The sequence below is a fragment of the Pelecanus crispus genome, chromosome W (genome assembly GCF_030463565.1).
Source record: "Pelecanus crispus isolate bPelCri1 chromosome W, bPelCri1.pri, whole genome shotgun sequence".
Taxonomy (NCBI): domain Eukaryota; kingdom Metazoa; phylum Chordata; class Aves; order Pelecaniformes; family Pelecanidae; genus Pelecanus; species Pelecanus crispus.
In genome coordinates, this window is record NC_134675.1 from 5,516,356 (window position 1) to 5,533,321 (window position 16,966).

The 16,966-nt window shown below is 41.2% G+C and overlaps 1 protein-coding gene across 1 annotated transcript; it reads right to left on the bottom strand.

Moving 5' to 3' along the window:
• Window positions 1-4,516: 4,516 nt before the first annotated feature.
• Window positions 4,517-16,131, bottom strand: LOC142596518 (disabled homolog 2-like). Its single transcript, XM_075725664.1, has 13 exons — window positions 16,038-16,131; window positions 14,709-14,848; window positions 13,875-13,973; window positions 13,432-13,563; window positions 11,339-11,422; window positions 11,070-11,093; window positions 10,759-10,806; window positions 9,637-9,699; window positions 7,909-8,541; window positions 6,921-7,074; window positions 5,810-6,337; window positions 5,197-5,288; window positions 4,517-4,579 (listed from the first exon to the last, which is right to left on the bottom strand). The coding sequence occupies exons 1-13, from the start codon at window positions 16,129-16,131 to the stop codon at window positions 4,517-4,519; spliced, it is 2,154 nt and encodes a 717-aa protein (XP_075581779.1).
• Between the last annotated feature and the right edge of the window lie 835 nt (window positions 16,132-16,966).

Genomic DNA, 16,966 nt, shown 5'->3' on the forward strand with positions numbered 1-16,966 from the left:
TGGACAGGGGGAGAGAAAAAAAAAAAAAAAAAACAACAAAAGGCTCTGTTAAAAGAAAAAAACCTTTTTCATTGGATATCTCAACAAGCTACCATTGGAACTGTGTGCATTGGAGGTTTATGCTTTGTGGTGGAGAAACAAAACAGTATAGACATCTGCAGAAGACCAAGGACACTTACCTTCTGCTTTCTCCCAAAAGTGAGGCAGCCACCTCTAAACTGCATAGTACGGATATAAGCTGCAGGATAACATACATGTTTCTCATTTTGTAGCTTAATAGAGAAGAATTACCATAACAATTTGTAATTCTTTTTTGTTATTTATTACCAAGAGAACAAATAAAAAGCAGTGCTTACTGAAGAATGCCAATTACTGGCCGGAACTGACTTACAGTAAGCACTCAAAGTCCACTTTTCAGAAAATTCTACTTTTTCCTGCATGGAGACTGGGAAATAGAGTAGAATAGCTTTCAAGATTGAAAACAAACCATTTTTGTTTACTAGTACCTTTTAAATACGGGAAAGACGTTTTCTATTTAATTAGAGAGCAGTTAACTGCCTAGTAAAAGCTGTCATAGCAGTGACTTATGCAAGGAACAAGTAGTTCCTAAAGCAGAGCTGTTTACAAGAGCAAATTCAGCATCTAACATCTTTGGAATCCTCATTTAGAATGTTGGAGGAATAAAGGCCCAATATTCCTTTTTCTTCCTCTCTTCTCCCCACCAATATAAAATAACATCACACTTTTGTTGTTGTTGTTGTTTTGAAGGAGCCTAAAACTCTTCTAGTTTTCAGTCTGTCACCAAAACCCAAACCACAAGCTAGCTCTTTAGAAGGGCATTCTTATTCAGCAGTTTGCTGTAATCCAGATTAAAGGCATCATGTGTTGGACACAGTCACAAGACAGAAGCAGCTCATAAATAGCCTACTGTTTAGCAGTTAAGAATTGTTTAAGTATCTGGACTCAAGCTTAAAATAATCATCTAGTATATAGATATTCTACATTACCATGGGTAAATAAAGAAATTGACTTTTAATTTTTTCTGTTCCCCTTTTTGCATGTGTGAGAGAGAAATGTGGAATATGGCAGACAATTTCCCCCCCATTCAATCCTTAATTTGGGATAATCTCATTTAGAGGAATTTAAATCTGATGCAGACTCAATCCAGCTTGATGAGTCCAGTTGCACTAAATTCATATGTTGAGCAAGAATGCAAGACACACTTGCAATGTTGTACTGTTTCATCATACCTGCTTCAATTGATGCTATATACGCTACCACAGTTCATGGTTCTTTAAGACAGAGACTAAATCAGGGTAAACAGCTATTCAAACTAAGATAGCAGACCAGCAAGCATCTTTGACCAGCCTGTAAGAGGTCCTATTAACCAGCTCTTAGCTATCATCCCAACAGCTATTGCAAAACTCCAACATAGTAGGACTGTTAATTTTAGCTAGACCAGCAAATGGTCATTTAGATACTCAGCTCAAATGCTGGTAAACATATCCCTTCTCTCAAGCACTGAAACAGTTGGTTTTTTAGTATTCAAAGATACCATCTAATCTAAAACTAAATTACATGTTACCATGCAGCCAAATAATTAAAAAAAAAAAAAAAATCAGTGATTCTCTGAAGCACTCTAAGACCTATATTTCAAGCTGGATACCAACTCCCCTTTAATGAGTTGTTTTCCCTCCCTTAACCATCCCAATCAAATGGTACCGAAAGAAGTAAGTAAGCATCCATTCCATTTATCCAGTGATACATTAGGCTGACAGTTACAGGTCTGTCTCCAGTACTAAAGTAACTTTCTGATCAATTTATTCTTGTTAGCCATCTGCATTAATGTAACTGTAAAATTTGTTTTGAACATGAGTTAAATGTTTTCTCCATTCTAATTTAGTTTTCCCAGCATCAGTTTAGACCCCTTGCAGAGTTGGAATAGACAAGTTGAATGAATGAAACTTCTGAATGCAATGCAATTTAAGTACCCAGCTTCCATGGTCCTGCAGAAGGGAGCAAGAAAGCATCTTTAGTAGTAGCAAACTCAGGCTGAGCAGCTAATGGAATGAGCCTCTAGTGAGATTTTATTAAGGCAGCTGGAGATTTTACATTTTGCTGTGGGGCAACTCATGTTGAACAGGCCTGATGCAAGAAGCTACAGAAAGACTTAAGACCATGCTATCAGACAGCTACGGTAAGAACCTGTGAGACAGAAAATTTTTTGCAGGCTCTGAACTCCTAGTGTCAACTAGACCATAAGACTGAGTTATGGAGGACACAATCAACAGCCACGCTGATGTTAGCTTGCTATGAAGAGTTGCTTCTTTTTAATGTCATTAGGTAACATCACTTGAGATACTACAGTTTTATATAAGTGTAACATCTATAAGTTTCTACATTTCCAGTTTGAGACAAATACTTAAATTCATAGCTTTTTTTGTATTACAGAAAGTGCAAGAGAAGTTTATATACAAGACTAATTGTATGACTGGCTGAATTTGGTACTAAGGCTGTCTTCAAGTTGACTTAACTCTCCAGTTCAGCAACTGTTTAGGCATTTGATTTAACAATACTATTTCAAGTTTATACTTAGCATTAACAGAAAAACCTCTGACACATCAGCCATCACCACTAGCCAAGAATGTAGCTGTTACAGTCAGTTATAACCAACTGATTTAGAGATCTGTTAGTAAAGAGGTTCTTTAGAAAAGGCACTGTTTTCAAGAGATTGAGGACTACCTCACATTAATGGCACAGAGGTGGTACATCTGTTCACAAGGAATCTAGGCATGGAATAAAGCCATGATTGTCTTTCTGCTGTCTAACATACTGGAAACATGCCACATTACACCATGTGACAACTCAAACTGAGCAACATCAGGGACATTCACTGATATACACATGCAAGGAGCCTATCTGCTTGTTCCATTTGTCTGCCAAGCCACCTTAAAAAAAAAAAAAAAAAAAGCAATCCTAGTAGATTTTCCTCCCTGAAAAATGCCAGATTAGCACCAAGATAACAGTTAGTGTCCATGACTACCTCAATGTTCTGGAAGAAGTGCTTCAGCTTATGTGACCCTACAGCATAGACCTCTAGTACTCGGGACCCCAGCAGTTCTGTTACAGACCCCACAGTTAGTCCTTTTATTACACATTCATGGCAGAGTGCTACTTTTACCATTAGTTAAATGGACAAGTATTGGATTTCTCCACCACCACCATACAGTTTACATCTTTGTGGCTCAGAGACCAAGTCATATGTCCAATCACCAATTAGGAGTAGTGTCCACTTAACTTCACAACTGGCTGCTGTTGTGATAATATGCAACTGACCTAGTTGTTTAAGGTGTGGAGTTTTAGCTACTAATTCAATTCCCTTATGTGAAGGCAGTGTTTCTTCCCCAGGTACATTCAGTTCCTATATTTTAGGACAGTAAGTGCTACAGAAAGAGGAATTGTGGTGACCATATTTACAAGACACACAACTTAGTGTTGCTAAGCTCTTCTGTGGAAGATTGCAAAGAACTAAATTAAAATTAACATCCACCAATTTGAATTTAGGTCTTCAGCATAAGTCCAACTTTCCATTTGCTTTGCCCTGAATTATCATCTTCACAGCATGTTCTTTGAGGGTTCATGTTTCAATCCACCCAGACATGTTTTAGATTACAGACATCATGGAGCGGCAGCAAGAGTGGCAGACAGCCAAATGAAATGAGTAGAAAAGTCATGTTGAAAAGAGGTCCAGTTATTCCATTTGTCCTTTTCTGGTTATGCCTAGCATGATGAAAAGGACTTAAGGTTAGGATGGCTATAAGTTATAGTTTTATTGCTTAAACTAGCTTAGAGCCACTAAGATCAATAATTAAAGCAATAAATAACAATACTTGTCTTCTGTTAGAAGCTAGACAGTATTTCAGGGGAAGACTTAGAGGTGTGGCAGAAAAATAGATTTGCTAGTTTGACAGTTCATGTTCTCTAGTCAATGGTAAAAAAAAAGTTTGAGTTACATTACTTTCTAGTGACAAAAGCTCTAATAGCCCTTATCCTGTTTTTACTGTAATTCACCCAGAGTACAAACCCACAATATTTAGGGGATTAAACTTGAGAAAGCTGTATAGGGCACTGTGTGTTAACACTCTCCTAAAGAAATATCTGAAAGATTTTAGTCAGCTCCTCTGAGTTTTTCAGCACATTTACTCATTAACTTTCCTCAAGGAAGGGAAATCTAGATCTATTGTGGCCTTGAGATTTAAGTCCATGGAAGAATAAAAATCTTTATTTCTAAGAAAGTGAAGCCAGCTAAGGCTTAGCCAGAACACAGCTATATACAAGTCTGAGTAGAGGTACTCTAGCAGAAGTATTATTTTAGGGACTGTTTACCATACTTCAGAGGAGCATTAAAAGTTTAAAAAAAAAAGTGTAGTTTTTTAGCCAGCTCTTTGCCAAAGGTTTTCCAAATCAATTTCAGAGAATGAAGTAGGTTGTCTTATTAGTGGAAGACTTACCTGATCTATGCAAATGGGTTGCCAAAAGGATCACCAAAAGGACCAGAAGGTGGTTTCTGAGATCCCTTCTAAGAAAGAGAGATCATAGGCTGTTAGTGGATTTCCAGGTTCCATCAGGTTTATTCTGCATGTTTGTATCAGATAGTTCCTGTTCCAAACACCTTCTGGAAAGAGAATACTGCAGAGTGCCTGCTAAATACACATTAATCCATGTTAGCAGTTATCCTAGTCTGAGGCAAGATATCTTTCTGAAAAGTCATGTGTGCTTAATAAACACTCATTTGGAGCTGAGCCAGTATAGTCATGACAAGGTCTGTTTTAGCCAAATGCTAGATGTCTTAAGTCAGCATTCCAGAACTGATCCAGAGTTTCCACCAAGGGCTTCAAGTGCTGTGTCCCAAATGGAGCTATGTGGTAAAGCCACTTCCTCCCCCAGGGGGTACTGAACATGGGAGCCTCCCATTTGTTCAGCTAGAGAGCTGCACAGTCCACACTCAGTCTACTCTGCAGAGAGGTAAGCATAGCCAAAGTGGAAGACTTCTGCAGCTACATTATTTTACAGTCTTTTGTAGAAGCTCCCAGTACAGGGCTGAAGAACTTCATGGTAGGGCTTGCAGCTTGGGGAACTGGTTACAGACTCCCCAAGGGGGGGTGGAGGGTGGTGTTTGGTTTTTTTACTACTTACAGATGAGGCACTTAAAAGGTCTGGTTTAGCTTGACTTTCAAACAGGCCGTCAGCTGGCAGCACAGTTTGTCGGGAAACAGGCTTTGGTGGTTCTGGGGAAGAAAGAGACATACTGCTATATCACTAAACAGCTTTAACAAGTACTTGGCTCTGTCTGTATAGCAATACCAAAGCTCATCTAATTAGGTGCACAAAAACCCACACAGAAGTTGCTTTGAGTGGCCTCACAATTTTCTCTCCTGCTTGTCCCTCAGTACACTTAAGCTAGATAGGACTTCTAACACTGTACAGACCTAGTTTACCTCAGTCTAGTCAAGTAGTTTAGGCACTAGGTATCAGTGTTTGGCCACTGACATTGGTCAATTCTTTAACATTATTAGGGGAGATAGTCCTTCAACCCTGTTTCAGTAACCATTAAATCAAATTTTTTAGTTCTATCAGAATAGTGATTAGCCATCCCATTGCCTGAGCAGCTATCCAAGCAGAAAAAAATAAAGATTTTTTCAGTCATTTTGGCAGACAGCTTGCTAGCTTCCATGTCATCATGATCTGTACTATCTTGAGGAATGCCTACTTTACTACTAAAATAATTGCTGAAAAGATCCAGAAGCACCTGAAAGGTTTTGCTTCTCTCCTCTCCTTGCTGGCACTGCAGGTCGCTTTGTCAGCTGGAAGTCTTTGAACATTTCCTTGACATCCTTCATCTCTCTATCACCAAGTGGATCCAGAGCAATAAAAGCATCACTCTCTCTCTTGGATAGCTCCTTCTGAGGTGCAGTTCTAGGTGGTGGCTGAGGTGGGCTAGTTGTTGTTGACATGGAGGGCAGTACAGATGAGGTCTGAGCAGGTAATGTTGAAGATGAGAACACACTACTCTGGAAGGGATTTACAGTACTGGATGGCTGTGCCCATGAAGTAGATAGAACTTGTGCTGGCTGTGCCCAGAAACCAGAGATCTGAGAGGCTGCTAGATCAAAAGATGCAGGCTGGCTCCAGCTTGGCACTGCTTGAGTGCCAAAGACAAGCGGTTGAGCAAATCCTGTAGACTGAGCAGGCATCATAGACACAGGAAAGACTGATGCAGCCTGAGTGAAGGCAGATGTCTGTGCACTCCATGGTGATGAAGTTACTGGCAAGCCACCTGGGGGGAGATTGTTGTTAGCACTTCAGTAATCTGAAGACCTCAAGTAGGAGTGTATCAATTCCACCAAGAGTACTGGCAAAACATTTTTCATGTACTGTTTGCAAAAGACTGTTGATTTACAATTAAATTGAAGTCATCGGTGGGGGGAAAGGGGTTAACATTTTTTACTTGGCTCCATTTTGGTCCTGAAGAACAGAATTGAGGTTGATAGAACAGGGGTAGGAACACATACATCTATCACTTCTGTGCTGGGACTACATATTTATCATATGGTTACTTCTGTGTAAATGATTACTAAGACTCTGCAGCACTGCTACCCTGGCCTCCCAAGTTGTGCTTGGCACACTTGAACCTTGTGTACCCAAAGCAGCAAGCTGCTGTCAAAGTTTAAGCAAAAAACCCTGTTCCAGTTAAGGATGCAAAGTTTAGGGCTCTATTCACAGAACTGAATAGTTTAGGGCAGACAGCACATGGGTTAAAGGGCAGGGCACTGCACATGAAGTAAAGGACAACTAGAACCCCTGTGTTGGTGTTAACAGATATCTTAGACTAGAGTAAGATCTTCGCTTTGTGAACTAACCTAGACCAGCCAATGGAGGTGCTGTGGTAGGACTTGTTTTGAAGAGGTCCAGTGGATTAGTTGGCACAGGTCCTATCTGTGCTACTGAGGTCAAGCTGAGGCTCTCTGTAGTTGGCACAAACAAGTCTGAACTAAATAAGTCATTCAATGCAGTCTAGAAAGAAAAAAGCTGTTATGAGATAGCATGGCAGAACACATGCTAGGTTGATCAAGACCCACCAGTTCAGAACTACAAGCTTTTGTTTCAGCTACAGCAGAGCTGAGAACTTTGATACATCCTTTAGAGATCAAGTACAAGAGTTTCAAACCTCACCATTTTGTTCACACCTACTGAGATGCATGGCAAGGTATAATATACAGTAGTTACAAGTCAACAGCAGAAGAATAAGACTTAAAGTGACTGAATTATTTGCTAGCATAATGAGCTCCTCTCCCCCTCCTCCCCAACATTCCTGCTCAGTCTGCAGTGACCCCTGCAGTTGTGGCAAGGTTGGCAACTGAGTTTTGCATCGTTTCAGTGCAAGACAAATGCAGCTGACCCAGAGCCACCCTGTGTCTAATCAGGCAAGTCATTGAGATTGCCCTCAGTAGGCAAGTACTGCAAAACTACATAGGTTTCTATAAGCTAGTACTAGTACCTCATTGTTATGAAACCACAGGCTGATGGGTATACAACTACCATAACAGGTTCTGACATTAGATCAAGTGTCAATACACATAGCAGTATACTTACCAGACCTTTACAGAAGTATGGCAGCATTAAGGAAGAAAGTATATAATTTAGTGATCATAGCTACTATGAAGCATTCATGAATGTTAGAATGTACCATGGCTGCAGAGAGGTTAGAGTAAGCATGGCAGGTGAAAGATAGATGTGCTGTGAAGCTGTTTAGCCAGTTACACAGTATGAAGAAAGAAAAGCTTCCTTCATCCAGCTTCTTTAAGTAAGAGCACGCATATCACCATTAATTACTTGAACACTGTTCACCTTGACAGACCTCCTTCCTCTTCCTGGCTTGGTACTTTGTGGCGGTGGGCTAATTGTTATAGACTCATGTGACACGAGCTGGATATTGCTTTCAGAATCCAGCTTTACTCCATTCTGCAGAGATATTCCTTTGGAAGGACCTTCCACAAACAGGTTTGATGGGGCTTTAAGAAAGCCATTCTGTTCTCTCTCTGGTACCCCATTTGGAGTTCTTGCTGCAGGCAACTTACTCTCAAATGGCCACTGGTTTGTTAGTGCTTCTTGTTTGCCAGTTCTATTAGAAATCTGGTCAAACTGTTTACCAAAGTAGTCAAAATCACTGTTTGAAGCACCATTACCCACTGGTGTCAAGGTACTCAGACTTTCTTTCTGATCAGCAGATTTTAGAGAATCAAATAAAGGCAGTGCAGGTTGGTCTGGCTGTGCAAAAGGATCATCACTGAAAGGGTCTGGACTAGGTGTGGGAAAGAAGCTGAGGTTGGCAGAGAAAGAACTCTCAGGCAAGAAGGGTGGCTGTGGCTTTGGTTGTGGAAGACAGGTTGTGATGCCATTCAAGAAGAGATCCTCTTTTACAAAAGTCTGTTTGGTCTCAATTTCAGAGTTTAGATCCACTAACAGAATCTCTTTAGTTTCCTATTTGTTCAGAAAGAAAAAATAAAGTTAGCTTTATGTATTGCTGCATAGTACACAAGCTCAAGGAAAATAGCTGCAAAAGGAGAGATCCTGGTATCCAACACATCATACTAAGCATTCGATGTCACAATGAAGTTACACTAAAGCTTCATCTTATAAGCCATTAAAGCAAACACCACAAGCTGTGGTCAAGTCACAGCTACTTAGTGTCAGAAGCTCAATGTTAAAAGCACCTGTTTTAAGATCCCTTAGTTAAATATCAGATGCTTGTTCTATAGCCTGTAGAGTCATTAAGCGCTAATTGTACCTAGGCTTTCACTTGAGTCAAGAAGCCCTGGTTGAATTCTAGTTCTTTGTTTTGACAAGTTGTGAAATCACACTGCTTTAGTGTGGCTTCAAGTTGCAGTCTCAGCTTTGGAGTAAGATTAGAGAGCTATTTACAGGTGGAAGATGTGAACATGCCATCTCTCCATCAAGCTGGCAGTAGAAGGGTAAGACTTGGTCACTAGCTGGACTGACACCTATTGCAGCACCAATTGTATCATGGCTGATTGTGGCTTATAGTGCTAGAATAAACCAGTATGATCTTTGGGGTCACACTGAGCTGACAAGCTAAATGCATACTTTTGTGGAGTTAAGCCACATCTTGAGCTAGGGCCACCCATCTAGAATTGCCAGGAGTCCACTCTGAGTGACTTAAATATTTGCTTGTCCATAAAATGAGCTTCAGCTTTAAGGGTCTTCAGTTGAGTTTCTGTAATAGCTCTCATAACAGCAGAAGCATGTACTGCTAGTACATATTTCTAAAGGCATCTGACTAACAATACATGATTATTTGTCACACAGTTTCAAATGAACTCTGCCAGATAAGCATGACATTAGCTACTCTAGTTAGTAAGTAGATACTATTATAGCCCTAAGACACTTGTACACTGATGATAGCTAAACAGATGTCTCAGTGAAACCAGAGCTAACAAAAAACACCCCAAAAACCACCAACCCCACCCCCCCAAAAAATCCCCCAAAAGATCTATTACTAGGACAAAGTTTGCTCTCAAAGCAAGAACCAAGACAGCTAAGCTAGATTCTTCTTACTGTGGGACTGCTCACATCAGGAGGTGTTGACATATCCCCAAACAATTCCATCTGGTCAACTCCCTTGAAGCCAGAAATATTGAAAGAATCAGTATGTGTTACAGTTCTTGCAAGAGCAAGAATCAAGCATTACACAGATCTACTGCAAACACATCTATAAATACTGCATTTCTGTGGTGGGTTGACCCTGGCTGGATGCCAGGTACCCACCAATCTGCTCTATCACTCCCCCTCCTCAGCTGGACAGGGGAGAGAAAAATATAATGAAAGGCTCATGGGTTGAGATAAGGACAGGGAGAGATCACTCACCAATTACCATCATGGGCAAAACAGACTTAAATTAAACTAATTTTCCTCAAGTCATTACCAATCAAATCAGAGTAGGATAATGAGAAATAAAACCCAAATCTTAAAACACCTTCCCCCCACCCCTCCCTTCTTCCCGGGCTCAACTTCACTCCCTGTTTTCTCTACCTCCTCCCCACAAGCAGCAAAGAGGGACGGGGAATGGGGGTTGCAGTCAGTTCATCACACATTGTCTCTGCTGCTCCTTCCTCTTCAGGGGGAGGTCTCCTCACACTCTTCCCCTGCTCCAGCGTGAGGTCCTTCCCACAGGCTGCAGTCCTCCACAAAGTACTCCACTGTTAACCTCCATGGGCTGCAGGGAGGCAGCCTGCTTCACCATGGTCTTTACCATGGGCTGCAGGGGAATCTCTACTCTGGTGCCCAGAGCACCTCCTCCCCCTCCTTCTTCACTGACCTTGGTGTCTGCAGAGTTGTCTCTCTCACATATTCTCACTTCTCTCTTCTGGCTGCAGGTTGTTGCGCAGCAGTTCCCCCCCCCCCCCCCCCCCCCCTTAAATATGTTATCACAGAGGTGCTACCACTGTTGCTGATTGGCTCAGCCTTGACCAGCAACAGGTCCATCTTGGAGCTGGCTGGCATTGGCTCTATCAGACATGGGGGGAAGCTTCTAGCAGCTTCTCACAGAAGCCACCCCTGTAGCCCCCCCACTACCAAAGCCTTGCCACACAAACCCAATACAATTTCCCACACAATGTGGAGACAGTCAGTTATGAACTCCTTAATGGCATCAGCATAAAGCTCCAAAATTTAACCTACCAGTTTCAGTTTGTCAGCTTGATCAGCAGGTAGTGCTTCACCACCATTCTGTAATAGATGGACAACAGTGTCAATGAATTGGAATATCAAAACTTGCCTTAAGCAAGGGACTTGCAGGCTTGAAAAAGCAAGTAATGGAAAGAGGAAGTATGAGGGAGATCACTACTTAATATTAATTCTGGAGACCCCTTTTACTTCATTTCCAATGCAATTGGGCATCTGATGTTGCCTCCATAATGCCAGCAGAAAGTCAAGCTAGTTGTATCACAGCAGTATACCTAATCAAGTGAGGCTGAGTTGGAGTAACTTACCTCAGTCTTACTTGCTTCTTCACTCTAAAGAAGAGAAGGCTTTTAGTACCTAGATATCATGTAGAATATCCAAAGCCTCTTGCTTTGGAGATCTTACCAGATCTAGGAGGTAATCAAACTGCTGGTACAACTACCAACAGATAGCCTCAAATGATCCTGGCTCTAGACAGACCTTAGTGTCAAGTTTCACAAGAGCCCAAAAACCAAGCCAAAGCTGAAACAAGCTTTATTTCTATGCAGACTGATGCAGTTTCTGTAATTTTACTTGCCTTTTTCTTGTCTTCCTCTTCCTTCTTCTTCATATTATATATTAGCTGGAAGAGGTCCTTAAGATCAACAACTAGAGGCTCAGCCTGAAAAAAGAATGTAGATTTTAGGCCATGTACTACTTCACAGCTTGCTTCAGTAGAAGTCCAGGCAGCAGCAAGCCAAACTTTCCTAAATGGTGCAACAGTAAGGTTGAGATAACAGGAAAAGCAAGAGCTTAATACCCATCTAGTCTCTGCATAAGAGAGCTTATGCAAGAATCCAAGGGCAATGGGGCACAACCAGCTTAGAACTGTTGTTAACTCCCCAGGGAAAGTGACTGTACTTGTGCTTAGCTTGCTTTTTTTTTTTTTTTTTTTTTTTTTTGCTAAAATCATGTAGCACAAGATTTCATAAGTACATGGCAAGTCGTAATCATATTTCCTCAAAAGTACAAAGGGTATCCAAACCCTCTAGTAGTCTCATGAGAAGAAAAGCAATTTGTATCCCTCTGCTTTCTACTAACTCTAACACTGAACCGGGAGAAAGCTTCTATAGTTAGTACTACATTTATTTTAATCACTGTGCAAATGGTAAATCAGTGATGCAAGCATAAGGTAAGATTATCATCACCTCAAATGTGTGGAGCAGACACCAGCTTTAAGTGATATCTGTATCCAGATAGAAATTTAGTGTGAATTAGAAAGGTACTGCATTCCCTGCACACCCATTAACAAGAATGCTTTGAGTAGTTGCTGAGATGGTGGCAGGTTCAGCTACACTGATTTGGATCTTTTGCTTAAGGTGCATAAGCAGCTGTGTCAGTATCTAAGAGTAGGACAAGTCCTCCTGTTCAGGCACTACCTTTAGCTCAAGCAGAGAATCTACTGAACAGATCTCACTGTTTACATGTGAGCATCATCCTCTCCTAATCAAGGGTTTTAGACATGCAACTGCAGGAAGAGCCATTTCAAGAGTTATCACCTTTGACAAACAGTACAGCTGCAGCAGTCTAGAGCTGCAGAAGTCTTTACTTATCAGACAAGTTTGTGTTAAAAACAACTAGCAGCAAGTCAAGAGCTTTCTACAGCTTGGCTAAGCTTATAGGCTGGCAAGCAGCACCCCATGGCAAAAAGCTCAGAGAACAGACCACTCCACACACAGAAGGCTTTTGTACTTGATCTACAATTCCAGTGAAGCCAGTACAACACAGGACTTTGATAAACTAATAAAACAGGCTTAGGAGAGGGTGTTACAGCTATCACTAAAGTAATAACATGCTCCAACAAGGAACCCTTCAGTCTCACCTGTAGTGGGTCTGAAGCTGCCAACTTCTCCAGGAGGGCAGGGATGTGTATGAGGACATTACTAGCTTTGAAGCCTTGGCTCTTCGAGTCATTATAATGTCTTTATAATAGTCATTAAAATGACAAGCTAGTAAATGATAAATATTCAACTTAAGTTCAAGTCATTTAGGAAGCTGCATAATACTCAGCAGTAATTCCAAGTACTTGTTTCCAGTACTGCTTATGTACAGTTTCTCTTCATAGAGACAGACCCTGCATATGAGTTCCCCCATGCAGAAATCCTGTAACAGAAAGATCAGAATCCCTCCCAGAAGTAACTCTAGGAGGACCAGACCTGCCATTCATTGGCCCCAGAAACTCTGTTGCACAAGACAAAGCATCATAAGAACTAGACTAGTGCAGTTCGAACATCTCTCCTGCTAATTCTGAGTGAAGCTCTGGATATCCGATTCAAGAATTAGCATTCTCACTGAGAGCAACAGGCCACTGTACAGGAAAACCTATGATAATGGCTCCATTCATCTCACTAATGACTTCCATGGTGCATGGACATGTTAAGCAAGATTAATCATAGTAAGCAAGGCTACTTGAGTGTTTTTATTCTGGACTACAGAGAAGCTGAACAAGATAAAAGCCACTTGTGATACAGTCAGTTCCTACTGCCCTTCTCTAGGAGAACCAATCCATCTGTGCTGATGTTCCCCTATACCTCATAGGGCTACTAGCAAAACACTACACCCTTATCAGATGTTAAGTATTTACACAATAGTATTACTCATAGCAAGTGAAAAAGGGCCTCTGATCCATACCTGTTGTGCTGTTTTTATTGCAAAAAACTGGTGCTGGCCTTCTCCTCCACAAATATAGCCAAAGGCACGATTATCTGTTACATCCCGAGCAATAAAGGAGACTTTGTTTACTGGATGCTCATGCTCTATGACCTAGAAGGGGGGGGGGGGGAAATACTAATTTAAATTGCAGAAGACATAATATCTGCTCTTCTCTGTAGTTAGAATTAAGATTGTTAGAAGGCTCTAGTTCAAGACTTGGATTTATCAGGCTTTGACTAACCACAATAGGATGTAGCTATCTTTCTGGCAGGAGGCTTCAGCTTTACAACCCATTCCACAAGCCAATTCTTATATGCAGAAGGGGAACATGATGCTATTGATGAATCTAGTTCAGATTGGCCTAACTTCCAAGCACCTCACTTGCTTTAAGAATCACATTAAGATAATGAGTCATATCTTACCCCAGTTTTCTCATCTATTATCTTGATACCAGAGAGGGAGATGTTCACCCAGATCTTCTGTTTGTGTTGACCTTGGGAGCGGGCTGCCACTGCCATTCCCTGAAAAGGATGAATATCAAAGTATTGATGAGACTTCTGTTAGACTGAGCTTTAACTTGTTTCCTTACATTTCTCATGAGCCCATGGCTGTGGCTGTACTAGTTCTAATCTAGTTATTCCTATGCAACTGTACAATTAGAGCAGCATTCTTCTTGCAACAAATGCCTGACTAGGTTAGAAGCAATACCTCAGAACTAGATTGTGTTTCCTCTGTAAGTGTTTAAGAGCTTTAAAGCTTCCTATCTTAGGACACAGAACTGCTGCAGTAGCAGCATCCTTACCAGCTTTTGTGGCCTGATTGAAGTTATGTGAGGGTTCTGCCCTCCAGAAGTAATCATCTTTGTTGCTGCAGGGTCTCATTTATTCTTTGGCTTATCTATATCTCTTGGTGTCACCATTGCCATAGGATGCCAGCTTGTGCTTTTGAGTTTTTATGTTAAATTGCACAAAGTTCCCCCTCCCCACCCAAAACCCAAGCTCACTGTTTGTGCTCATGCTATTAGCATCCATGCTAAATACCAACAAGAGACCCAAAGGAATATTCTCAAGCCATTACAGAAACACTGTCCTTTGAGCAAGGGGTTACACCTTTGGAAGTAGTGTCCATCTAGGATGGTGCTGTTATTACTATGTTACCATTAAGCTGTATTTTAAAGTTATGCCAAAGTGACCGTTTGATCAGCTTTCTGAAGGCTACCCAGAAGATGTTCCTTACATGCCAGCTCAAGCTTTTACCTTCAGCTTCATCATTGAATCCTGACTCATTTTGTCACCTCTTGCCTCTGGGACATCATCAATGCCAATGAGTTTAGCTTTGTATCTTACACCATCACCTTTGAATCTGGCCAAGAGAGATTCATCTGTCTTTTCTGGCCCTGGAGACAGAGAAAGGTTTGTGTGGGTTTTTTTTCCTTTTGTTTGTCTTTGTTTGTTTGTTTGTTTGTTTTTTTGTTTGAGAGAGAGAAATGTCTATATTGTGGCTTCAAGAGGTTTTTTTTTAATATTAAAAATACATCATATTAGTACATATTAAAACTATCCCTCAAGTATAACTGAATAACAACCTTAATCCTCCCAGTAGTGCATGCACTGCAAGATAGTTACTCCTTTAAGGTTACAGTGTTCTTACAGAATCTGGCCTCAGTTCAAAGAGTGGAGCTCAATGCTTAATATTTGGGGACTTCAAGAACACACATAAAAGACTAAAATATTTATAGGCAACAGCCAAGTAGATATAAGTGCTAAGCAACAACACCAAGCAAAGTGGTACTTCCCATGGCCATACAGAATGTTCAATAAGCCTTTCAGATGTTAGCCTCTAGTTCTGGCATAGTCAGATCTCTTCTTGGCATGCAAGGATCACCTAGTCCCTGTACTAGAACTTTCTCTATCAGCACCATCATTTCTACAAGTCCTGGTACCCCCAGCCCTGTAATCACTTGGTATTTTAGCTATATTTGCTATTTCCACTGTTCCCACTACTTCTGAGAACTGCTTGGTTTTCTTCTCTGCATGCTCAACATACTCAGAGTATTCGCCTAGGTATGTACCTCTGAGGTAATTACATTTACATGACCTAATCTATCAAAAAAAATATTATCTAATCTACAATAATTCTCATGAAATGAGTTTTCTAGCTTCTCTGGACTAGACTCTATACCTGTGTCCAGCATGTCACTCCCTCTCTAGAGGGAGGGGAAGAAGTGAGTTCAGGTTCAGACTGACAGCTGCTGGGATGGTCCTGGGTATGGTCACCTCCTCATTAGGCTTTCAATTCTCCAGGCTTTTGGTGACTTGTCAGGCTCAGCAAATGAGTCATTTAACAAGCGGAACCGAGAGCTTCAGAAATTAAAGCTAGGAAAATAAAGCTAGGAAAACCTTTCAAGCTAAAAGCCTACCTTCTAGTTAGATTTATTTTACTAGCTTATTTATTCACTCTTCCAAGTCAGCTTGAAACCTCAGAATTATTTCAACTATGGTGTAAGAGTGATCTTAGTTTTAGGCAAGTGCAAAAGACTAAGGAGACTGACTAGAGGAAGTGTTCAAGAGGTAAGTATTCCTTACCTTTCCTTTTTTCCTTCTTTGAAGGTTGTGCTTTCAGTGGAGCCTGTTGCTCAGGCTGGCTGTTGATAGTAGTAGTTTCAGCTTCAGTAGACATGATGAGATGGTGGTCAGCTATGCTTGCTGTAGTTTTTAAAAATCCAAATAACAATCAGTAGGCAGGCATAATATTTTACCTTGAAGAATAAATATTCTCATTAGACCCGTTAGTCCAGTTTTTTTTCCTGCTGAACACTGAAGCCTACTAATGCCTGAAGACATGCTCTCTAGGAGCTGAGCTTGAGGACATTCTGCCCAGCTCCATGCTGGAAAGAAGAAACAGCAACCTCAAGGCACTGAGTCCTGCCTGTCAGTGATCCTGCTTCCCCAGTTTAGTTAGCAGAGCTACACCCAGCTCTGGTGTCATACAGCCACAGTAAGTATTGACTCTGAAGTAAAGTTAAGGGGAAATAACAAAGGAAGGAGCAAATATACACAAGCAAGGCCTCACTTTGGCAACTGTAAAGTGGTAGAACTCCAGATAGACAGTTGTCATCTTTACACTCTAGTCATCCCTCCATTATTGCCATCTGCCTCCGCCCCATGGAGGCCAGACCACTTATTTGCATAGACCCAGGCAGCCACAAAACCCCAAGGTGGAGAAAGATGGTGTGGTGGGTTGACCCTGGCTGGACACCAGGTGCCCACCAAGCCACTCTATCACTCCCCCTCCTCAGCTGGACAGGGGGAGAAAAATATGACAAAAGGCTCGTGGGTGAAGATAAAGACAGGGAAGGATCACTCACCAAGTACCATCACAGGCAAAATGGACTCAACTCAGGGAAATTAGTTTAATTTATTGCCAATCAAATCAGATTAGGGTAATGAGAACTAAAACCAAATCTTAAAACACCTCCCCCCCTCCCTTCTTCCCAGGCTCAACTTCACTCCTG

Excerpts from the sequence above, each read along its gene's own strand:
- LOC142596518 (XM_075725664.1), bottom strand. The coding sequence starts at position 16,131 with ATGTCTACTGAAGCTGAAACTACTACTATCAACAGCCAGCCTGAGCAA. Across the intron at positions 9,700-10,758 it reads AAGCTGACAAACTGAAACTG|GGAGTTGACCAGATGGAATT; the intron begins GTAGGTTAAATT and ends TCTGGCTTCAAG. Across the intron at positions 5,289-5,809 it reads AGAGAAGCAAAACCTTTCAG|AACCACCAAAGCCTGTTTCC; the intron begins GTGCTTCTGGAT and ends TTTCTTCCCCAG.